Source organism: Globicephala melas, chromosome 1 (genome assembly GCF_963455315.2).
Source record: "Globicephala melas chromosome 1, mGloMel1.2, whole genome shotgun sequence".
Lineage (NCBI taxonomy): Eukaryota > Metazoa > Chordata > Mammalia > Artiodactyla > Delphinidae > Globicephala > Globicephala melas.
Window position 1 is genome coordinate 180,159,772 of NC_083314.1, and position 25,963 is coordinate 180,185,734.

Below are 25,963 nucleotides of genomic sequence, written 5' to 3' on the forward strand. Positions count from 1 at the left end.
CCCAAGCTGATTTCAATATATTTTACTGAACTCTTCTTCCTGTGCTGTAAAAGCCTCTTCACCTTCTTGTTGCTTATCTTCCTACATTCCAGTGACTAAATGAGTGTCATTTAACCAAGGTGGACATGTAAGCATTCCTCTCTTTGGAAAAAGAAGTCAAAAAGTGGTTCGAGGGCTTCCCTGGTGGCGCAGTCGTTGAGAGTCTGCCTGCCGATGCAGGGGACGCGGGTTCGTGCCCCGGTCCGGGAAGATCCTACATGCCGCGGAGCGGCTGGGCCCGTGAGCCATGGCCACTGAACCTGCGCGTCCGGAGCCTGTGCTCTGCGACGGGAGAGGCCACAACAGTGAGAGGCCCACATAACGCAAAAAAAAAAAAAAAGTGGTTCGAAGGTTTCAGAAAGAGGGGACAGGAGGCAAATTTCGTGGACTTGTGCTTATCATATGGTATGCCCTGGTCACTGGTCTAAATAGGCCTGGGTGCACAGCATCTCAATTTGCAAGATTAAGACTGTTTTTTCCCTTTGCTTTTATGCTTTTTTAATTAAATGTTTAGTAGATATACTTATAAACTATATGTAGAGTTTAAACAGCAACAATAAACAAAACCCCAGGTACCCACCAGCGCATTACAGAACATGACTCTCACCTCTGTAGCTCCACTGTATGACCCTCCCAGATTTCTTTGCCCACCATCTCTCCACTGAGGCCTGCAGAATTTTGTCATTATTGCCTTACTTTTCTTCATAGTTTTACCCTATGTCTTTTTATGGAGTAAAGAATACAGAGAACAGTTTTGTATGTTCTTAAATTTATATAAATAAAATACATCAACTGCTTTTCCAACTTGCTTATATAGCTACAGTTTATGATTTCCGTGTGTGTGTGTGTGTGTGTGTGTGTGTGTGTGTGTGTGTGTATACGCAGTAATTCCTCTCTTCTTTGCTATGTACTATTATGTAAATATACCATGATTTATTTATCCATTCCCCTGCTGATGGATACTGGGGGTTATTTCCAGTTTTGGACTCTAAGAAAAATAGTGCTGTTAGGAGTTTAAATGCCAAAACATTCAGCAGTTTTAGTGACTCTCAGTGAAATTCATGACATTGGTAGAGGTTACTGAGAGATGAATGACTTGGGCATGAGTGAGATATACAGTTCACCAAATGAATCTTAACGAAGGGTAGGTAAAAAACAAAACAAAAAACTGCACATTGCATCTCTATGGTTAGAGCACATGGTGTCGAGGTGAAGAAGTAGTAGCTGAAAAGCTGTCCTTATCCTACTCCTCCAGCCACACTGTGAAGCACTTTGGGTGTTGTATTATGGAGTTTACACCTTAGTCTGACCTAATCGTGTCCTGGCTTATCCTGAAAAGACTTAAGCAGATATTTTCATGCTAGGCTAGTGCTTCTTAAACCTTTTTGGGGACAGAGCTCTCTTTAAAACGTGCTGAAGCCGGGACTACCCTGGTGGCACAGTGGTTAAGAATCCACCTGCCAATGCAGGGGACACGGGTTCGAGCCCTGGTTCGGGAAGATCCCACATGCCGCGGAGCAACTAAGCCCGTGTGCCACAACTACTGAGCCTGTGCTCTAGAGCCCACGAGCCAAAACTGCTCAAGCCCTTGAGGCTAGAGCCAATGCCCCGTAACGAGAGAAGCCACCGCAATGAGAAGCCCGCGCACCGCAACCAAGACTGGCCCCCGCTCACCACAACTAGAGAAAGCCCGCACACAGCAACGAAGACCCAACACAGCCAAAATTAAAAAAATTTTAAATGTACTGAAGCCAAGACATGGAAGCAACCTAAATGTCCATCAACAGACGGATGGATAAAGAATATGAAAAAGAATATATATGTAACACAACACTGTAAATCAACTACACTTCAATAAAAAATATATGTATGAATTTTAAAAATCATATTGAATGTGATTACCGTCTCCCTAGGAATATGCATGAAACATATTTTGCATATAATTTCAAAGGGCTCCCATATTGATAGACACTCAGAAGTCTAACCATAGACGCCAGTAAAAGAAACTCAGACTACAATGCAAGTGCGAATTAGGTAACACTAAAGAGAGAAGAAAACTAAAGACTAACAAGAAAAGACTGGAATACATAATTACACAGATGCTAACCATTTAACCTAATTGGAACAACAATAAAAATCCATCAAAATGCAGCAGTAGGCTGCAGTAAAGAGGTAAAAATGGAGGTAACTTCTTGCCCTCTTATTTTCCAGAATGTTCACAAAGATAGTTTATATGCATTTACATTTATTTTCATGTAGCTATATTAATTTATGCTAGAAAGAACATACAGATTTATAAGAATTCCTTTCAAAAGTCTTCCTTTCCAAACTCCATTTTGTCCCTGTGTTCCCCCATCCCAAATTTTCATTAATGGACATGAAGTCATTCTTTGTACCAGCTGTGATGTGCAGCATTTGGTTTAGAAATGCACAAGTGCGAATGAAAGAGCCTTTTAAAATATACAATGTAAGCAATTAGCAGAAAAAACAACAACAACAGGATTTCTTTTATCCCACTTAATACCTGGGCATAGGGAAAAAAAAAAAGATCCTAAACTAAGGAAGATTAATAAAAATATGAAGGAGACTTACCAAAGGATTAGAGACTGATTCCTATGGTTAAAGACAAAGCAAAAGATCACAATTTAATCACCAGAAGGAATGTGTGAGAACTTACTGTTTTTCAGAGGGGAATTTATGCAGTTTCAAAGTCTCCAGATTTACACACATAACGTAACCATAAATGTGAGCAGAGCATTAATTTTGTCCCATTTTCCTTTTTTAAAGTAATTAGACAATAAAAAATGCTTCCAAAGTGGGAGAAACTTGGAATATAATGGGATATTATTAAACAAAGCTATTTGTATGCACTCTGGTCTCCCAAATCTCAAGACAGTAACATTTGTCTGTGCCATAGAAAACACTCCCTCTGAGACCAGAAAGTGCTTGAATAAAACTGCCACTACTCAGTTTTCAAATCTAGCACATTCCCTAAAGTACTCTTCACCACCCTCTTCTACTTTTTCATGAGACCTTATGGCAGGAACATTCCATTGCATTCCGTCTGCAATCAGCCATAATCCCTGTGAGCAGAGTCCAGGCCAGCTTGCCAGCACAGCAGTCTTTTAATGCAGCTAACACATGTGGCTACAGAAAATTCATTTCAGTTTTTCCAACAATTCTAGGTTCAAAATCCATGCTCCATCCCAATCTTAAGCCCAATTTTTTAAAAACAAGCCTTTAATACTTTCTAAACATAACAAGTTGGCTCACTTAAAATCTCTCAAAAGTTATTTGGATTACATATTAGTCAAATTACTAAAAAACTGCCGTATAAAATTGTAAACAGAAATAGAAAACAGCAGAAAACTGAAAACGCCAAAATTCTAGAGGAAAAAGTCTCCGATACAATTAGCTAATTAGCTTTCCAAAAACAAACACCTTTCAAAGAAACCAAAATTACCCCAAACTTTCTGAACCATGACAAAGCATTCAGCTAGAAAACTAACACTACTTTTTCTAAGGCTGATTCATCTAATGAGGACTTTTGTTTCAGGAGGCTAATATTATTTTAAAAGTCACAAATTTCTCCTGGTGAATGTTTAAGCGAAGAGGCAATGTGTTATAGCCAGATGAGGCTAGGAGTACCAATCTAGATATAACACTAATAAGTCCTAATAAGCTACAATTCTGAAACTTTCCCCAAACATATGGGATGTTTAGTTTAATCCTCAAGGTCAAGTTGAAATACCCTCCGATCATCTATGAATTTTACATGTGCCCTTTGCCAAACTCACATCTGCACTTTTTTAAAACCCTTTTTTATGGCAAGTATCACTTTGATCATTTTTACTTTATATTGAGGTTATTTTGGTATGTCTTGTCTCCCCTACCACAAACTTTAACTCCTTAAGGGCAGGGTCCTAAGGTACATGCAACTCTGTGATCCCTAGAGACTCACATTACAGCAGACTCTCAAAAGAGGAAGAAAAAGACATAGGGCAAGACAGAGCAGAGCCACTCAGCCTGCTGTCTAGAAAGGTTGTAGACAAAATATGATGGAAAAATCATTGGTAGTTCAGCACTGTGCTTAAGGTGGTCCACAGACTGGTTTTCGTAGTACTAGTACAATAAGCCCAGGCCTAGTCTAACCATATTAATTACTTCTAATAAAAACCAGGCATCTCTTCATTAATATTTCCTCAAAAGACATAAATATTTTCAGTAATTCTGGAGAGATCTTTGGGGAAAATAAACAAGAATGAGTAAATAGAACTTAGCATCCTCCCAAACTCCAAAATTTATGGCCCTATCCTTAGAAAATGTTCAACTAGGAATCTTATTTTCTTCTTCAGTTTGCTGTCTACTACAAGTGAAGACATCTGAAATCCTTCATTCAGAATGAATATCACATTTGGATAATTTTACTTTTTTCCCCTAACCTGACATTATTTTCTATACAATCAAAATAATAAGGTCAGAAACAGAGCCACATATCTTAGATACAATGAGGTCTAACATTTTTTTTTATTAGCCATCAATAATCTCAGTGAGCTCTTAATCCAGATGATCAAACACTAGCAGTCAGAAAATTAAGCAGACCCAGATCCATTTCACATAACTATCCAGAACTATAGAAAATCTTAATTTTGCTACACACTCTAATAGTTTTATTCTCCTGAATAGTCAATAGATTAGTTTTTTTTATATTGGTTTAGTACTTAGCATACCATTATACATATAGTAGATACTTGTTAATAAAATCCTATTAACTTATATGGATATTCTCTCATGTTAAAATCTCAAAAAGAAAAAAAAAAACATCTTTTACAAGATATAAACATGAATAGTTTTACTCAGGTGTTTAAAATATACAATGCAGGGGACTTCCCTGGTGGCACAGTGGTTAGGACTCTGCGCTCCCAATGTGGGGTACCCGGGTTCGATGCCAGGTCAGGGAACTAGATCCCACATGCATGCCGCAACTAAGAGTTCGCATGCCACAACTAAGGAGCCAGAGAGCCGCAACTAAGGAGCCAGTGAGCCACAACTAAGGAGCCCACCTGCCACAACTAAGGAACCAGCGAGCTGCAACTAAGGAGCCTGCCTGCCGCAACTAAGACCTGGTGCAACCAAATAAATTAATTAATTTAAAAAAAATAAAATATACAATGCAGTCAAGACTGTAAAATAAGTTACTATTACACCTTACCACTAATTAAAAGGAAAAAAACTACCTTAGAAAAAGATAATCCTGTTTAAACTATCTCTTGAAGGAAATCTAACACACGTTACTTCTAGGGAGAGGAACTGGTTGACTACGTGATGGGGTGACAGGAATGTTTGTGCTGTACACTCTTTGTACATTTTGGATTTCATACCCTCTGAATGTTTTACCTATTCACAAAAATAAATCAAAACTGGGGTGAAATTAACGTAATGCTATTTGACCTTGACAATGAATATAAACTTATAACCCATTTAAGATGTGGGCATTCTAAAATGATCTGTCATCAAGAAAAAATGTTAATATTATTTTTTGTACTAATAAACATTTTCCATTTATTTTTATTATATGATAAAGTGATTTTTGCATTCGTGGATATGGCCTTTTAATACTCACTTTCTCCTTAAAAGTTTTTAGTTTAAGATTTCCAACCCTATAAAGAAAGTAGCAACACCCCAACCATTAATGAAAATCCATCTCCATGACACTGGGGATTCCTGGATAGTTCAACATGCAAAACAGAGAAAAGTATTTCTTTCTGGAATCAATTCTGGCTCCTGATCCAGGATTTCCTAACGTCCACACTTTAAAAGAACTTGTGATACACACCATCATATTTAGAGGCAACACCAGCAGTCAAAAATGCCTCCATACTAAGTTATAGTTAAATGCATTTTTCAGGAAGAAACAAGGGGCTCAATAATCAGGTTTTAGTGTGCTCACTTCAGCAGCACCTATACTAAAACTGGAACGATACAGAGAAGCTTAGCAAGGCCCCATGCAAGTTTTTAGTTATACTGTGTAAAACTTAATTCTTAAAATGAAACACAAATGATAACATAGCTTGAATGAGTGACATTTAGGAATATAAACATTTGTTAGAGAACAATACTGAATTTTGCATCTCTTTTTACAATTATTCATAGGATATATAATTCATAGAATCACTGGCACAACTGACAAAGAAATGTAAAGCACAAACAGTGGTACAGCAGTTTAGACTCCTACTTTTGAATCTTTTTTTAAAAAATAAAATGTTGTGAGTCCTATTTAGCAAGTTCAGAAAAGTATGTAAGCAACAGAAGGTTCGAAGTTGTATATGAGGAATCTATATGAAAAAATAAACGGCGAACTCACAGTAACAGAGAATGATAGCTGAGGAGTGGGGGAAAAAAGGAGATTCTGATCAAAGGGTACAAACTTTCAGTTATAAGATAAGTTCTGGAGACCTAATGTGCAGCATGGTGACTATGGTTAATAATGATGTACTGTCTATGTAAAATTTGCTGAGAGAGTAGATCTCAAGTGTTCTTACCACAAAATAAAAGGTAACTATGAGACATGATGGATATATTAGATTTTGCTAATCATTTCACAATGTATAAACATATCAAAGCACCACACTGTAGACCTTAAATATATATAGTTTTATTTCCCACTGGGAGAATCCTCTACACAAAACACTGGCCCGCAAATAGATGACATCAGCATGTTTCCTCAACAACTCAACATTAACTTGTATCTATCTGAAAGAACAACAATTCGGCTTCATCACAAAGTTATAGGTTTTAAAACAGTAGAACCTACATCTATTTTAAGTAATAGTTTGCCTACAGATCCATATCAAGTAACTAATTCAAGTACCAAAAACCCCTTCAATTTTGAAGGGGCTTCAAATGAGCTTCAGTCATTTTTCACCTAAGCAACTATATAGGGAAACAAGCTAGGAAGCAATGACTGAAAATTTTTAGTAATAACTTACAAGTTTACTATCTGTTTTAGCTATATCTGTTGTTCAACTCAAAGAACCATTGTAAGGAAGCAGAGTAAGTGTGAAGACCATCTTGGCAAGCTCAAGTGCTTTTAAAATCAAGAAAGCAAAGTAATCTCGGAGGCTCAACAGGTATATTTCACAGCATCATTTACTAAAAATCACTGCTTACACCTTTACTATCCTTAAGATTTCAACTTAATAACACTAACTAAATTCGTTCAGTTCTCTAGGGACTTCTCAATTGTAAAGAAGAAAATAAATAGTTCATATTTAAATATGCTACAGCAAATATCACAGGGGAAAAACATTCAATGGATCATTCAGAACAGCAAAGTTCAAAGTGTTAATAGCCAAATGTTCATTTATTCTGATCACGGCAAGCAGGAAAAGGGGGAAGGATAGGAAAATGAGACAGAGTTGATAGAACACAACATGAACTCACTGGTTGAGTTGCCCTGCATCTGAATGATGCACTTGGATTCTTTGCTGGTCTCTCGAGAATTGAAGGGCCGCACACGGACAGCCACCTTCACTGAGGCTCCCGACATTCTGATGGTCTTGTTATATATATGCAGTCCAGAAATAAAGAATCAAATCTTCTTATGAAATTATGTTCAAGTTTCCTTTAAAAAAGAAAAAATGATTCATACAAGATAGTCAGAATTAAAGAAAGCATGGGCTAACTTGAGCATACGAGCCATTATCTTAGTACTATTTGTTTCCATTTCTAAAAACCTCATCCCTTTTCTTCCCTATAAATCTTATATTCTCAACCGTAAATTATCAGATAGAAAATAAAGACTGTAATTTGTTTTCCTGTTCCATTATCTCTTTACCATGCCTAAAAAGTCCCTAGACTTAATAATAAAAAATTTAACTGCAAAGTAACAAACGTCTTCCTTGCTCTCTGTTTTTCTGGATCAGTCTTCAATAATATATGAAAAAAACCCAAAATGTTTATTTGTTAAAGAGGGTTCCTTACACAAGTAACTTGCCATCTGCAAAACAACTTATTACTTGTCTTTAAAGAAATGCACTGAACTTTTTATATCTTAATTTCAGTTTGAAACATCCAGTTACATGATGTATATTTAAACAGCAAAAGGACAAAGATAAGCTCTAGCTAGCTTCTTTAACTATAGATATCCTGGGATTCCTTTAACTTCTATGAACCCTTTCATATGTATCTCATTTGGCCCTTACAACCATCCTGTACAATAAGCAGAGGTTTCAGAAGACCCAAGTTCTATCCTCTGACTCACAGCAGAATCAAATCACTATATTTCACTTTTGAATGAAGCCACAGGGAAAAATGTGAACATTTTTTAGAGGAATAGTTTCCCTCCCAACAGAACAAAACGAACACTATTCTGTGAAAATAACCCACATAAGTAATTTCCACAAGAAACAACAGATCTCAATCTGTACTCTATCCGTTATATAAACATCTTCAAGAAGAACTGAACAAAAAACTAAGAAAGAAAAATACTTATGGGTCCAATTACCAGGGAACTCCAACAGAACTTAAACCTGTCCAATTTTTTTCCACATAATTAAGTAAAGGTTAGGAATGCTAACCTCCAGCTGAACAACTACTAATTCTTTCCACAGGAAAAGGCAAAAATAAATACTCTATCTTATTTTCTAACAGCACTATCACTATTTGAAATGCTTGTTTTTTGGACCATGTCTATTGTCTGTCTCTCACACCACCACCAGAATGCTCAGAGACCTTGTTTGCCAGCACTTAAAACAGTATCTGATGAAAGAGCTCACTACATGTTTGCTGAAGGACTGAGTTAATGAATTATATTTCCCAATTGTGAGAATTATCTGTTCAAGTCCTCTACCTGGTTTACTGACTTTTTTAATTTGTGTTTCAAATGATTACAGTATTTATTGATATTAATCTTTTTATATTTGCTGCAATGTTTTTTCCAGTCTGCTTCACATTTTATTTTACAATAAACAGATGGTTCTTTTTTTAATACATCAAACATTTATTTTAATCACATTTATTAAATGAAAGCTTAGAGTTATTAACCCTTCCAGTCGATACAGCATGACCTATAGTCAATAGTTGAATACTTTGCCAAAAGAGAATGAATGAAGCATTTGCAAAAAGCAAGACACACAACACATTTCAACCCCCCCGAGTCCACTTTAATATACAGCCATCATCTCAACACTCAGTATGTCCCATTATCTTCTCCCCGAAACGAGCAACCTCTGCCAATCTTCCCATTTCTATCTGGACCCATACCATAAATCTTAGAGTCATCTTTGCTTCCTTCTCTTTGAATCCTTTCATTAGTGCTAACATTATTAATGAAATACCATATGAAAACTTTTAAAACATAAATTTCCATTCTTCTATCCCCTCCTTCCTCTCATTTCCATTGCCCTAACCTTAATCCATGTCCTTACTACCTCATGCCTAGGGCACTTGCAATAAAGAAACTAATCTTTGAGCTTTTAGATTTAATCCAATAGTCCTTAAATGGGGGGAGAGGAGCAGGATTTGCACAAAACAATCACACAGGGGTCTTTTGAAAAGCAAATGAGCCTAGCCACCCCCCTTTTGAGATAGGGCCCAGGTATGGGTTGTTTTGTTTTATTCATTTTCTAAAGATTATGTTGTAAACCTCCAGCTGAGAACTCTACTCAACTGCTTAACCCTACTGCAATATTAACCCTTCTAAAGCATGACTTTCTTTTTTTTTAAAGACTACATCTTTTTTTTTTTTTTTTTTTTACTTATTTATTTTGGCCGCGCCACGCGGCATGTAGGATCCTAGTTCCCAAACCAGGGATTGAACCCGCGCCGCCTACATTGGAAGTGCGGAGTCTTATAAATCACTGGACCACCAGGGAAGCCCCCTAAAGCATGACTTTCAATTTCACTTCCAAACCCAAGAACCTTTTCTTACTCCCCAGCACTTACAAGATCAGTCAAGGTACTCTGTATTCCAGTCAAGCTCCTTTACTATTCCACACACGTTCTTTCACACCTTCTAACAATTTCCCCCCTACAACAGATCTATGAATCTTCATTTTCTCCTCTACTTGATGGCCCAGCTCCAGTCTTAACTCTTCCAAATGACTACCCAAACATTCCAGGAATCACTGGTATTTCCTACAGCACTTACAGTCCCAAACACATTGTGAGAACACTGTTATCACTTTACACGACTATATTCTAGCTTGTATGTTCTTTAATAGCTTCCCAAAGTGAATATCCTATTCCTTCAAAAATCTCTTTGAACTTGGGTTCCTTGAAAAAGTGGCTAATTCCAAGTCTGGGCAAGAAATTTCAAGATGATTCTGGGACATCTTAGTATGACCACAAGCAAGAAATCAAAGACTAATATGGGGTCATGGCAAAAAGACACAAGTGCCAACTTAAAGGAGCTCCCACTGGACAAAGATGGGATAATTGGAGCATAAAAATACATACATACATACAAACACACTGCATATGGACTGAAAAACATTAAATATATAAATTCATGAGTTCATAACGACACTTTCAAAAACCTCATTATTCTGAAAACTGGCAAATAAAACAAAAGAACAGAGCATGCGTACAGTCTGTGTATCCTGTATAAACTATATTCCAGGACAGTCAAATAGACAACGAGGACAAGCTCTTCTTTACAGAAGAAGTCTGACTAATAAATGCAGAAGAAATGACAGAATCAGAATGTCACCAATTCCCAACCCTACTAACATAAAGGTTCTCTGCATCATCACTATCTACTAAAAAAGCCTTAAACGAAAGGTTGGTTGATAAGGGAACATTATATTGTATGATTTAGGCTGACAAAATCTGAACCAAATGATCATCAATCTTAACATCACTAAAAGTGGGGCACGTAGGTGGCCTATGCCTCCTGATGTGCTGCAGTAGGAAACACACGGCACCAGCTAGTAAATATTATCCCACTCCCCTTAAAAAAAAAAAAACTGATAGAATCAAGCCTCAGTTTATAGGACATATAGGGAGCAAAGAAACAATTTAAATGATACCTAGAAGATACAATCAGCCAAACCCAGAATACAGAAAAATCTACAGTTCAAGTCACCCAGTTTCTTCAATTAAATAGCATGATTTGGGGGAGAGGGGTGGTAATAAAAGAGACTTAAATGTTGACAATTAATGAATATTGTAGATATGTAAATTTTAAAAAAAGAAAACTTTCTTCTTTTGTGTTCTATTCGGGGCCTACCAAAATGTTCAATGCTGCTAACTAACTTACAAACCGACAACAAAGGCTGAAACCTCCTTGCTAAGCTTTAGATTATAAAGTACTATTTAGATATAAAGTACTAGGAGCCGAAATACTAACCTCTTTACTATTTAAAGTCCCCCACACATATACTTTTCAATACTTGTTTCACTCTTCTACCCAGCTAGCCTCCTGGCATACCATTCAACCTAACACACCCAAAGCCCAAACATCTCTCCACCTCCCCCAGCTCTTCCACCTCTTTTCTATTTCTTTTAATGTTCTCACCATTTTCCTGTTCCCACACAGGCCAAAAAGCTTGTTTCCTCTATCCATCTAATCAACTGCCAAATTACATGGCTTCCACCTATAAAAATCTCTCTCCATTTCTACCACTGCCATACCATCCCTTTTACACCTTCAATACATCTCACCCAAGACCGTTAATCATCTTAACCACTTTTTCTCTTTCTTCCTCCTACCCCAACCATACTACACAATACTGCCATTTTCATATATTCCATCCATACTATGCAATGCTGCCAGATTCACACTCCTAACACACAGGTCTCTTCATATCACTGTCCAGTTTCTCTACTGTCTACCAAGCAATGACTGAACTCCTCACCAGTGGCTCTCAATGTGTTCTGTAACATAAACCACCTATTTTTGTGTGTGTGTGTGGTACGCGGGCCTCTCAGTGCTGTGGCCTCTCCCGTTGTGGAGCACAGTCTCCGAACGCGCAGGCTCTGGATGCACAGGCTCAGCGGCCATGGCCCACGGGCCCAGCCGCCCCGTGGCATGCGGGATCCTCCTGGTCCGGGGAACGAACCCGTGTCCCCTGCATCGGCAGACGGACTCTCAACCACTGCACCACCAGGGAAGCCCAAACCACCTATTTTTACAAGCCCACAAAACACTGCCTTCCATCCACTTTCCTTAACAACCACCCACCAGAGGGTTTCCTGAAAGCATCTCATGTTTTTCTGTCCCTGTGCCTTTGCTCCAATGCTCCTTCTACCTACTGTACCCTTCCTCCTCTCCTGTTCTTCTCAAAATCCAACTTTTCTTCCAGGACCTTCTCATATGCTACTCATTTCTAAAGCTTTCATAGATTCTCCCCACCTTGCAAACCAAATGCAAATGCTTCTCCATTTAAAACTTCTCAACTCATTGACCTTACCTAGGGCAAAATGAGTTATTTGTTTTTCTTTTTTTTTAAAATAAATTTATTTATTTTATTTATTTTGTTTTTGGCTGTGTTGGGTCTTCATTGCTGCGCGTGGCATTTCTCTAGTTGTGGTGAGTGGGGGCTACTCTTCTTTGTGGTGCATGGCCTTATTGTGGTGGCTTCTCTTGTTGCGGAGCACGGGCTCTAGGCACGTGGGCTTCAGTAGTTGCAGCACGCAGGCTCAGTAGTTGTGGCTCACAGGCTCTAGAGCGCAGGCTCAGTAGTTGTGGCACACGGGCTTAGCTGCTCAGTGGCATGTGGGATCTTCCCGGACCAGGGCTCGAACCCGTGTCCCCTGCATTGGCAGGCAGATTCTTAACCACTACGCTACCAAGGGAGCCCTGTTTTCCTTATCTCTGCTGTAAATTTTAAGTTCCTTGAGGACAAGACAGAATTTTAGTCACGCTTTTAGTCATTCTTCTTTGTAAGTGACAGGTATATTTTTAAATTACTTTCCCAAAACAACCTGAACCTAAGTACATTTTTTTTTTCTGATTTAACTGTCCTGTGGTAAAACTGCAACCATCTTCACAAGTGAGTTAAAATTTTATACAGCAACAAGAAACTACAGTTAAGTGGACTACAGAAAGTGTTACTTTGTTACTTCCCTAAAACTACAAAGAGTATCTCTTTTATAATGGATGTCCATCAAAGAATTAGTTTCAAAACTCCCTGATCTTTTTAAAAAATTACCAATTATATAAATCTGAAATCAAGTTTTAATTCCAGTGAGAAACAATAATTACAGAATATTTTTAAGAAGTTATAGGAAAACAATAAAAATTATAATACATTTTCCAAGTTTCATAGAGCCAAAGGCAGGTAGGAAAGGTAACCATACATACTCTAAATCACTTACACAGCCTCAGTTCTAGGCTGTTCCTCTGACCAGTTTTCCTTCCTTATGACATACGATTAGAAGCATTAGGAAAATGGAATGGAGCAAAAATTCCAGAAGCCTTCACTAACAGTAAAGGGATAATAAAACATTTAGATCTAATTCATTTGAATTTTTCTAAATTTTTGCACAATTGCTTAACTTTGACCTTGTGCAATTCTCTCTTGCCCTCAGAGGCACTCTGGATTATTAGGAGCCTAAGGAGAAGACTAAATGACTTCTCAGCAAAGTGAAAAAACAAGAATGAAATAATCTTAGATTTTTGGTTGGTTGGGTTTTGTAATATCCCTTTTTTATAGAAAACAGCCAGGGTTATATTCCTAAAACAGAGGTCAATGCACGTCATTCCCTCTCCTTAAAAGCATTCAGTTGGTTTCCATGGCCTCAGAACACAACCTAAAAATTCATGAGCCTCCACAATCCAACCTCCTTCCCCAGTCTGTTTTCACTGCCCAACTTTAAGCCTTCTCCACCAAGCACCTCTTACTACACCAAGCATGTGATGCTTGGAAGCTCACTCTCCCTTCTAACCTATTACAAGTCCATATCTTTTCTTTTTTTTTTTGCGGTACGTGGGCCTCTCACTGTTGTGGCCTCTCCCATTGCGGAGCACAGGCTCCGGACGCGCAGGCTCAGCGGCCATGGCTCACGGGCCCAGCCGCTCCACGGCATGTGGGATCTTCCCGGACCGGGGCACGAACCCGTGTCCCCTGCATCGGCAGGCGGACTCTCAACCACTGCGCCACCAGGGAAGCCCCTACAAGTCCGTATCTTTTGAGGACAAGGTCAACTGTCACCATGAAGCAGGAAGCATTAAGTCATACGTTCCTTAACATCCCCCTTTCTAAGCTAAAAGTCATACCTTCTTTCTCTTTGCTCCCTAAAAATGTTGTGTTGATTCCTCATTTTTCTACTTATTTCATTCTGCCCTACGTTGCAGTCAGTAGTTTACTTAACTCTCATACATTGATACTTTATTCAGTACATGTCTGTCACAACTGAAAACGTAATTTAACCAAGAAATTCAGTCTTTTAAATTCAACATTCACACAATTTGCTATATCCCCGCAAATTTACAATATCAACAAGCAGTCTATTTAAAAGATAATCTTTTCTAGTGAATTACATTTTAAAGAATGAATTAGGGGTGAGGGACAACTCGAATTCCGTTTGGAGGCATCTTTGAGCTCGTCGCGTAGACATCATGAGCAAAGCTCACCCTCCAGACTTGAAGAAATTTATGGACAAGAAGTTATCATTGAAATTAAATGGTGGCAGACATGTCCAAGAAATACTGAGGGGATTTGATCCCTTTATGAATCTTGCGATAGATGAATGTGTGGAGATGGCAACTAGTAGGCAACAGAACAATATTGGAATGGTGGTAATACGAGAAAACAGTATCATCATGTTAGAAGCCTTGGAACGAGTATAAACAATGGCTGTCTTCACCAGAGAAATCAACTGCTTCCACATGTCCCCTCTCCACATTTTACTATGATGAAAATTGGATCGTGTACATTTTCTTACTGAACTTTTTTGTTAAATTTCTGTAATAGTCAAAAAAAAAAAAAAAAAAAAGAATGAATTAGGGAATTCCTGGCAGTCCAGTGGTTAGGACTCGGTGCTTTCACTGCCGAGGGCCCAGGTTCAATCCTTGGTCAGGGAACTAAGATCCCACAAACCTTGCAGCATAACCAAAAAAAAAAAAAAAGAATGAATTATAAGAAAGAATAAATGTATACTCCAAAATAAATATCTGTAGCTAATGAGCCCGTTTTGAGAGGGTGTGAAAATTTCCTTGTTATTATTAAAGTTTTGCATCTCTTGGCCTAATACTCTCCTTGAGGACCAAGCAGGCTTTAGGATCCAATATTCTGTGTCACTGACCATGCCTATACTGACAAAATGGTCCCCAAAATGTGAGAATTCATTTTTGTGTGTGTATGAATTTTGTGTGTGTATGTATGTCTATTCTTGGTCTTTGACTCTGTGGATAAAAATCAGCCATGAGCCAAGCTGTGAAAGCTCAAAAGGGATCACATGTTAGAAAAACCTCTTTCTGCATTCTAACCCAATGCCAAGAATCAAACTGCACAGGAAGTTTCCTGACAGATCAGATTTTCAATCTCAAATGAGATTACACTAGCTCAGTCAGGCTCCCCAACTGTTTTAACCACTATAGAAAATAACCTGAAACAATTTTTAGATTTATTAGACACATGTCTTCCTGTCACTGCAATTAAGAAATCAAGAACCTTCCTTTTTACTGGTGACATGCTTTTATTCTCAAAAACGAAGAAGTACATCCAGAAACAACAGCTCCTATGGCCTAAGGCTTAAAATAAACCACTCTAAAGTTTTTCACTGTTTTCTTGTCTTTCACTGTTTGGATGGTTAATACTAAGCTCTGTCTAGTAAGTCAATTCATTTTACTATTTGAAGCCACATCCTATAATTTTCTTTTAGCAGATCCACTGGGAGCTCTGCCACCCAAAACCCAATATTCTACTGAAGCTCTTCTATTGTCAAAGTGGATGACAACAGCTACTCCTGGAATTGTCCAGGTTAAAATGAACTCAGCTCGGCTATGATGTAGAAATGGAAGTTTCAGTCAGAGCTTAATTCAAATTTGGTATGAGGCAAGGTTCTTTCTGAAATCTGCCTGTGACCGCACCTACCTGCCTGGTAGGTAGCTCACTAGCTGGGCAAGAACACAGGTCAGACTTTTCCATGTGTCAACAATGTGTCAATCTTGCCACATGATAAACCAGTACCCAAAGCTTAATAGGTATGTTTTCATTGAGATGACAACACAATACAAGTATTCCAGGTTCTCACCAGGGTTATTAAATAATGAGTTTTCTGCTGGGATACTCAGACTTATCTTTACATAAAGTTATATACGTGAACCACGTTAGTCATATCCTTCATAGAAAAGACTTAAGTTATATTTTAATGTTGTATTCTCAGTGCGGAAAGCAGGTGGATTACTTTTTTAAATAGGTCTTTGAAGAACATTTCTTCCTTTTACTTAAAGACCTGCTGAAAACACTTAGTACATATATCTTTCTATCAGGGTGTCTATAACACTTTTCTCTTAGAATTTCTTTAGAATTCATTACCAGAAAAATAGTTCCTCTTGACAAATCATTAGCTTTCTTTTACCAGAATGAAAAGTGTATAATTTCTCTTTCTCTTTTTATCTTGACTTTCAAAAGTTTCAAAACTAAGTTACAATAACCACACTATACAAACTTACACATATACAAATTGTTGTAATTTGTATATTTACTTTTTCCTCCTGTCACATACATTTTTGTTTCTTCTCCATGTTTAACAGCCTCACCGTATATATAGTATTGTGGTAAGCTGCTCAAAACCTTTTTAAAAGCAGTAAGTGATATAAATTATAACTATATAAAACTTTCCTGTAATAGCCTAATCTGCTATTTATTTTAACACTGAAAATACGTTATGTAGTCAAAATTCTAGTTCTTAAAAACAAAGTAAGCCTTTAAAAGTTATACAAAAATTTGTGTTGAATGAATGATAGCCATGTGAATGGCCAGAAAAGCACGAGGCCCAGGAGACTGCAACCAGCCCCACAAAACAGAAGCAGACAAAGGAGGGAGTGAAGTGAGCAACAATTTCAATACAGCACAGGCGTGAGGCGTGCCCCCCCAACCCCCCCCTCCCGCATCAGCAACAAGGGCTGGAAACCAGAGCATGAGCAGTGTTGGTGAAGTGGGGGGATCACTGCAGCTAGTCTGTGGTGGGCTGAGGAGTAATTAGGAGGCAAGGAATTGGAAATGCAAGTATCCTCACTGTTTCCAGAAGCTGGCTGTGAGGACAGGAGAGACAGCCAGGAGGGAACAGGGATGAAGCAGGAATTTTTCTCCTCCCACCCCACTGTATTAATACGAAAGACTTGGATGTTTCTATCCTTTATTCAGCAACTACTTATGAGGTGCCTACAATGTAACAGGCAGTTCCAGGAGTCTGGGATAAATCAGTGAACAAAACAGATAAACATCCTTGCCATGGAGGAGTTTTCCTTCTAGTAGGGGAGAGGGGACATTAAAATAATAACTTAAGTTATTACACAGAATATTCGGTGATTATAAGCGTTATGAAGGAGGAAAAGTACAACAAAGTCGGGGGGCTCAGGAGTGTGGTTGGAAGGGGTGACATGCAGGTGCCATAAATGAGGTCAAAATAGGCCTGTTGAGGTAGTGAGGTTTAAGCAAAGACCTGAAGGAGGTAAAGGAATTAGCCAAGCAGATTTCAGGGAAAGAGTGTTCCAAGCGGAAGAAAGAATCAGAGCAAAGGCCCTATTGTGGGACTGCGCCTCCTGTGTTCAAGGAACTGTGTGTGGGGAAACAGCGAAAGAGGGAAAGAAAAGTAGCCAATACAGCAAGTCCCCAGAGATTAGAAAAGGCAGTGATATACAAAACAAGCCAAGGGGTTAGCTGAAGTCAGATAGAGTAACCTTTCCCTTGAGACTGGAGGAAAGAGGGTAAGAAAGAAGGCAGAATGTGAGCGTTTGGCGTGGGGTGGGGGACAGCAGAGCCAAGGACCTCACTATGGAGAGCGAGGGTAGTCTGAATTGTTTTCTAATTATGGTAGGAAGGAAGGCCTCAGAAGTTTTCAGTATTTTCTCAGAAAAGATGTCTGCTTGGTACATGATTATGTGATGAAGCAAATGAGGCTGTTCTGGCTCCTGCAGAATTATTTCATGCTAATACAGCAGGCAAGATTGTCGAAGCAGGTACTGCTGTGGTTGGTATTCAGAGTTGCTGTATCCAAGGAATGTATTTTCTCAGAAAAATAACATAAAATCAGGACTTGCTTTTAACTTCAGAGAAGAGACAATTAGATCAAACCTATCAATTCATTCCATGTCAGAAGGCTATAAAGATTTATGGGCACAGGGAGATCAGCTCAGGGCTTTGTGACCACCTAGAGGGGTGGGGTAGGGAGGGTGGGAGGGAGACGCAAGAGGGAGGAGATATGGGGATATATGTATACGTATAGCTGATTCACTTTGTTATACAGCAGAAACTAACACAACATTGTAAAGCAATTATACTCCAAAAAAGATGTTTAAAAAAAAAAAAAGAAGGCAGAGAAGTTTGTAAGCAAAGGAAGGGGAAGTGGGGGAATTCACGCCTTTTCTTTCCTATGAGGCTATAGGTAAGGTTTATGCCAAGTATGGGGCAGTGAGGAGGCCTAACTAAAACGGTCAAGATTTTTGAAAAGCCAGTGTGGAGAACGGGTGAGGGAACCGAGCAGAAATGCTTTGACAGACACCGAAGACAGACTCAGGGGAAACCTAAAACTACACATCAACTGTGGTACCCATCCCCAGCACTGTGTGAGGTTTCTCCATGACACAGAGGAAAAAGGGAGGCTACCGATGATAGGAATGATGCAAGGCTGGCATCGGCACGGTGGGTCTTGCAGAACAATACAGAAGAATTAAAAACTTCAAGTGCTAGTAAGAAAATGGCTGAGACAATGCACCCAGAAATCACAGTGGAGAAAAGGAAGACAAAGAAGTAAAATCTGAAAAGGGCCAATGGACCAAAGACTTGAGGTGGGAGAACACACAGCAAGAGACTACTAAAGTGAGAGCTGTAAATTATCATAATTGAAGGTCTGAAGGTGATGACATGTTAGAAGATATGGTCACAATACTGAATTACTGGAACAGAATGAAGCCAACGTTTGCTTGAGCTGAAGTCAAGGAATTTTAAAGTTAAGAGTAGTTATAAAGGAAGATCAGCATAGTGGTCACTTACTACTTCTAGTGACCCTGGGGAAGTCATTTAGCCTCTGTTTCAGTTTCTTCATCTGTAAAATGGGGATAACTGTATCTATTTTATATGGTTGTTATAAAGATTAAGTTAGTGAGTAAATATAAAGTGGTTAGAAAAGAGCCTGGCACATAGAAAGAGCTCAATATGAGTAAGCTATTTTATCATTATTGTTGTGGTTGTTTATACAGTCACGGACGTCTGCCAGGATGATGTCAGAAATTCGGATGGAAGGGAGAAGTAAGCCAAGTCGTCAAACAGAGCAATGGTAGGTGAAGGTGTTGTTGAATGATACACTTTGGCGTAAAAAATGTGATATCATATGTAAAAAAATTCTAAAATCTATCAGACATTTACAATCTTGTGACTTAAAACATATATACAAACCACTACAAAACAATAACAAAAGTACCAATCGAGTATTAGATAGTTAAGTATTATATGGCAATACACAGAGGGAAGAGGCTCTGACTGAAAATCATTGAAACCACCATGGCAAGGGCAGCAATACACTAAACTGTACTACAACAGAAAGGAGTTGGAGTTAACTTGATCTTACCATATCCACAGGCACATGGTAAAGTGAAACTTCCTTGAGAGTAAAGAACTAAATCTCTACACACACTCTTAATTAACTGGTAATGAATGTCGTAGAAGTGAGCATAAACGAATTACTGGGCCATTAATCGAAAAGTCCAACTCAGAAGTCCAAAGAACCCTTGGCAGGTTTTTGCTATTACAGTCACATCTGTTTCATTTATCTTCTACTGATGAGCTGCACGAAAAAAAAGTTCTAAATATGTATTTATTCACACTCTTTTATGAACTCCAGAAATTCACCAGTATCTGTACCAACAAGGCCATCTTTTAAAGAGAACTACATGAAGTAGATATGCTATACCTTTCCCTTCAGAGCCTTGTGAAATTACGTCACATCAGTGTACAAGACCAAAGGGATATGCTTACTCCTGGAAAAGACCTGCTGTGATCAGCAGCCTGGGAAGGGGGTTTACAAACAAGGCAGGGGCACTTTGTTGTCCTTTACTTTGTACCCAGGACAAGACCAAAGCAGGATGTGAGCTAGAAAGCTTTGGCCTTGGAGAGACTCTGTTGGCACTCTTCTTGGCAGTTTATTCCCTGCACATATTCAAAGTGGGAAAGAGAAAAGAGAGAAAAAAGGAAAACTGCATTCATATCTGGTCTTGAAAAGGAAAGTTTGCTTGGAAGCTGTACTTAATTGGATAAACTTTGGAAAAACATTCATCAGAGCAGAGCTGCACAGACTCACAAAATCTTGCCTCCAAATCAGACTCACAATCAGGTCTGATTTTACCAAATGCTGAAATTATGTTTAACCACAATTCTTCAGATCTTTTCTACTAATAAAGTCAATGTCAAAATTCAAATCTTAGAAATATTTCTTAATTGGGGCATGGAATTTAAAAACAGACATTCTGTATTTCTCGCATGTTAACACAATGCAAAAACCACTAATTTCTGTTGAAGCCATGTTTGATTCAACCAAGTTTTAAAAGGAAAACTTAATGATAAAATAAAAAATAAAGTGTTAAGACTTTTCTTAAAAAACCTTATCTGAAAATGTTTAAGCAGTTCAACTTTAGTTACAGGAATTTATTCATTAAGAAATGGAGTTTGAACGAAAGCGAAGGGCACAAAGAAGGCGGGCATACCATTCTCCAGGACTTTTCCACATCTAGGATGTAGGAAAAGACAGATTTATAGGCTCACACTGAACTCTTATTGATCATATCCAGATCTTTTTTACAACGTCAACATGTGTGCAATCTTCATATTCCATCCTTAACCTGTACATTACCAATTTCACTTGTCTCATAATCCAACAGCTATACCAAGTTAATTAGGGAGCATCACCTCGCTTCTTAGAGAACACAAGATTTTATTATGACTAAGCTAAGTTGACAAAATGCCAGCCTTTATATAAAATATCCACCATGATATCACCTCTTAAGAGCTATTCAAATCCAATCACCATACTTTCATGGGGCTCAGACAGACCCATCTAAGACACAAAACATGTTCAGTATCAGCAGAACAGCTGCCTAGAACAGTAAGAGATATGTGAGCAAGGGATCTGTTGACAATCTAATTTCAGCTACCTCGAGATTCCACAAAGATGACAACCTGCGGCCTCAGAAATACTGCTGCAAGCTTCTACCATCATCAGAATATTCCAGTTTACTTCACCTCTGCATCTCAGCTACTCTGAACATCTATCCACCCGACACAACATACTAATTCCAGGCCTCCATCCTGATAAACTGGCCTTAGCAATCCTCAGATCTGCCTCTGTACAAGTCAGGCATCGTCATCCCTTCTGTGTCCATAGCACTGGTCATAGAAGACGAACACAGAAACCCATCATTTCACCCCAACAAGAATGGAATCTTGAAGGCACTCTGCCCTGGAACCTCAATTAGCAATTCACCAAGGAGAAAAAGTGATTTTGGAGTTCCATTCTGGTTTTAGGGCCCGGAATGTTTTGTGTGGCACGAACAATGACTGGCTCGCTGGAGCAACCTCCCAACCCCCCCAGTTTGGCTGTGGTGCGGCCCGTCACCCTGAAAGCTGCCAGGGCTGTCACTCGGTGCCTTCCAGCAACCGGACCTGGCTCCTAAAGGATTTGTCAGATCATCCTCCCAATATGGCTGCTAGAGTAATCCCGGGCTGCCTATCGCCGAGACCACCCCAGCCTCCCCACGGCTGGCCAGCATCCAACAAGCCCCCTCCCTTCCCACCGCGCCCCTCCTCTCCAGTCCTTGCGCCATCGGCTCCCCCCTCCCACGCGATACCCGCTCCTGCCTTCATCTGGCAAAAGGGCCCAACCACATTCCTAGCCGAAGCCCCGATGCCAACCAAAACCGGGGAGAGGGGATGGGGGGAAATAATAAAGGGTAGCTTCAAGACGGAGCAGAGCCGCAGTATGCGCAGAGAGCCCGGCGAACGGGCCGACAGCGGCGGCTCGGCTGACCTCTGGGCACGGCCGGAGCCTGGCGGCTCAGGGGTAGCGGAGGGCCGGTGCGGGGCGCTGCGGGGGACCCGGCAGGCCGCTGGACCCAAGCCTGGGGCTCGCGGGAACGGTCCCCCACCCCCGAGGCCAAGGCTCCCCAACCCCGCCCCGCCCCACCCCACCCGTTGCCCCGGTGGGGCAGCGCCCTCAGTACTCGCGGCTCCGGCCCGGCTCGGAGCTTCCCCCGCTCGGACCCCGCCGGCCCCTGGGCCGGCCGCCCCTCCCCCCGGGCGGCCCCCTCCTCAGGCCGGCGGCGAAGCGCCCACCGCCGCCCTCCCCGCCCCCCGCCGCCCTCCCCGCCCCCCGCCTTACCTCAGCCGCGCTGCGGACAGACGGACGGGCGGGCGGGCCGGCCAGTTCAGCAAGCGCCGCGGCGCGCGGGGGCGCGGGGAGCCCGGCACCGACGCTCCTCAGCGCGAGCAGCGGCCGCCGAGAGCCGCAGGGCGCCGCTCGGCAGCCCCATCACGCATCGGGCCAGCCCCGCACCGAGGGCCGCGGAGGGTGGGAGCACGGGAGACCGGGGCGCGGCGAAGGGCCGGCGGTGGCGGCTTCGGCGGTCGGGGAGAGGCTCGGCCTCTCGCTGGCACCTCCCAAGACCGCCGCCGTCTGACTGCCCCGCGCCGGTCCTTGCGAAGCTCCGCCTGCAGCCGCCGGCGCCGGACACCGCCCGGAGCCCTGCCGCCGCGCGTCACCTCCGCCCGCCCCGGCGCCCGCAACTGACGCGGGCAGCGACCAATAGGGGTGCAGAGCTTGGGGTGGCCGGCCAATCGCAGGAGAAGCAGGAGAAGGGATGCGGCGGGGAGAGGCGGAGACTGCGGGGCGCCTCCTGGTGGCTTAGAAGCCGGAGGGGGTGCGGGGGTGCGGCGTGGGCGAAGGCTGTGCCCGGAGTCCCCTCCAGGTTGACCCCCGAAGGGCGTAAGTCGGCAGCAGGCGCGCCGGGCTAACCCGATCATCCGCCTTGTAAGCGGACAAAGCAAGCCTAAGTGGGGCGGGGCTGTGGGGGCCAGAGGAGCAGAGACGACTGTGAGAGGCGGCCGAGTGTGGAGTCATTGTGCGTTTGGAAAACATCTCACGCGTTGAAGCCGCCGAACGCGGCGCAGTCGGATCGGAGCTGAAACACGCAAAGGGAAGAGTGTATGATCCCGCAGAAAGCCTCCCGGCCTATTCTTATCGAGCCCGATCACAGCACCTCCCACACGCCACCTTGGGAGAAAAGGCCGAATGAGTAATGGAAAAGCATGACTTAGTGGGCTTTCAACTTGTCTCCTTGGGAGTAAGGGAGTAAGGGCCGCGAGTAAAAGAACAAAATGCTTTGTATCGCCCCGAGTTAACCGACCGAGCTCGCCTTTGAGAGATGCCCTTGAAGGAGGGTTATTGGAATTCAGAAACCCGGAGAACACAAGCGCTCTGGTAGCGATTTTTAAAAATCAGGTTTAGATTCAGCTCAAAAGAAAAAGCCCACAACTGTTCATGAGAGGTACAATTCAGTACTTAACAAAATATTAATTCAGCGGTAATATGTGAAATTATCATGCCAAGCATCACTATTTTATAAGGTTGTGAAATGCTTTTGATTTACTAGCAGAAATTTAAAGTAAAATCGGATTTTCCCCCTGAATTCAATACAGTATAGGATGTAAAAAGCCTTCTTTATAAGCATAGACTCTAAAACATCAAAATTAAGTTTCTACACTAATAATTTTGGAAGATTTCCACCCCCGCTAAAGTCCTCATACTCGCCATCCAGTCAACATCTATTGAACATTTCTCATTTCATTTAGAATTTAATCTTCACCTATCCACAAAAGGATTTGACATAGCTTACACTGAAGCATACAAACAATAAAACTATATAGCATTAAAGTAGGAGTAAAGTTAATAATTTTTTAAATAATAAAAGGCTGTATGGTGGGGGCACTGTCTGAATAAGGGGAACACATAGAAAGAGAAAATAATATTAAAAACCAGAGTCAAGGGCTTCCCTGGTGGTGCAGTGGTTAAGAATCCGCCTGCCAATGCAGGGGACACGGGTTTGAGCCCTGGTCCAGGAAGATCCCACGTGCCGCGGAGCAGCTAAGCCCGTGCGCCACAACTACTGAGCCTGCGCTCTAGAGCCCATGAGCCACAACTAGTGAGCTCGTGTGCTGCAACTACTGAAGCCCGTGTACTGCAACTACTGAAGCCTAGAGCCTGTGCTCCACAATAAGAGAAGCCACCGCAATGAGAAGCCCACGCACCGCAACGAAGAGTAGCCCCCACTCGCCGCAACTAGAAAAAGCCCGCGTGCAGCAACAAAGACCCAATGCAGCCAAAAATAAAATAAATAAATTTATTTAAAATAAAAAAAAACAGAGTCAAGAGAGCACAAAACCCAGAACAAAACCCACTGAGCACAAAACCCAGCTCCTAGCTTCCTAAAAATAAAATAAATAAATTTATTTAAAATTAAAAAAAAAAAAAAAAGAGTCAATGGAGCACAAAACCCAGCACAAAACCCACTGAGCACAAAACCCAGCTCCTAGCTTCCTAAAGGCCAACACAAAAATGAGCTTACAATGAGTTAATAAACAGAAGCTCATCAATTCATCAGTAGAAACCAACTTTTTCCTTAAAAAAAGAGCTCTTTGCATAAGTACTCTGATAAGCACCATGGAGAGTTACAAAACCTTGATGGTAGTTAATATTGTTTGAGCTCTCAATGGAGCTCAAATTAAAAAGAATCTAAAACAGTGAAGGGAATGTGGTGGTAATCATCCCTAGACAAATTAAGCAAAAGCACACAGAGAAGGGTCAATAGAGGCAGATTAGACTGTTCTAGGTTTCAAGATGAAAATAGCCTGGTCTGCATAAGCATTTTGCCCCTCTGACAGATGAAGTCACTCTGCAGAGCCCTTCAGTTTCTCAGATTACAGATTTTGTACAAAGGCACCTCTCTAAAGTCAGAAAGTACTAGAAAATTGAATTTAGCCATGGCCCAGTAGAGTTATCCCTAGAATACAAGGAAAGAACACCGAAATATTTATTAATGTGATGCACACAGCCATGCTACCACAACTAATAAGGTTTCTGGATACAAGATCAATATACAAAAATCCAAAGTGCTCTTTTTCGTTAGGAATAGACGTGATATAAAGCGATTCTGTTAAAAATAGCAATAAAACTATTAAACTTTTAAGGATAAGTTGACAAAAGATGAGCAAGACCCATATGGAAAAAAGTTATACAACTGTATTGTTGAAACACATTAAAGAAGACCTAAATAAATAGAGGTACTGTATTCTTTATTTGGGGGCAGGAAGAAAATATTATAAAGATGTCAGTTCTTTTTTTTTTTTTTTTTTTTTTGGCTGCATTGGGTCTTCGTTGCTGCATGCGGGCTTTCTCTAGTTGTGGCGAGCGGGGACTACTCTAAGTTGCAGTGTGCGGGCTTCTCATTGCGGTGCCTTCTCCTTGCAGAGCACGGGCTCTAGGCACGTGGGCTTCAGTAGTTGCAGCACACGGGCTCACTAGCTGTGGCTCATGGGCTCTAGAGCGCAGGCTCAGTAGTTGTGGCACATGGGTTTAGCTGCCCTGCGGCATGTGGGATCTTCCCAGACCAGGGATCGAAACTGTGCCCCTTGCATTGGCAGGTGGATTCTTAACCACTGGACCATCAGGGAAGTCCTATAATTTCAGTGAATATTTCAACAGGATTTTT

General features: G+C 40.9%; 1 protein-coding gene, 1 non-coding gene and 1 pseudogene across 15 annotated transcripts in view; 2 read left to right on the top strand and 1 right to left on the bottom strand.

Moving 5' to 3' along the window:
- Positions 1 to 22,922, bottom strand: part of KIF1B (kinesin family member 1B) — a 148,359-nt gene extending 125,437 nt beyond the window's left edge. For 13 of the 14 annotated variants that reach the window (XM_070046042.1, XM_030878866.3, XM_060283243.2 and 10 more), the window contains exons 1-2: positions 22,579 to 22,902; positions 7,483 to 7,663 (exon numbers count right to left, since the gene is read on the bottom strand). In XM_070046042.1, coding sequence (XP_069902143.1) covers positions 7,483 to 7,588 — 106 coding nt within the window. In that variant the 5' untranslated portion in view covers positions 7,589 to 7,663; positions 22,579 to 22,902. Of the gene's footprint in view, positions 1 to 7,482; positions 7,664 to 22,578 lie in introns of all 14 variants that reach the window. The other variant, XM_030878921.3, reaches the window with a different exon arrangement.
- On the top strand, positions 5,982 to 6,083 carry LOC115867260 (U6 spliceosomal RNA). The gene has a single exon (XR_004045030.1). It is a non-coding gene; the product is annotated as a U6 spliceosomal RNA (small nuclear RNA).
- On the top strand, positions 14,573 to 14,903 carry LOC115864846 (small nuclear ribonucleoprotein G pseudogene; annotated as a pseudogene).
- Positions 22,923 to 25,963: the final 3,041 nt, after the last annotated feature.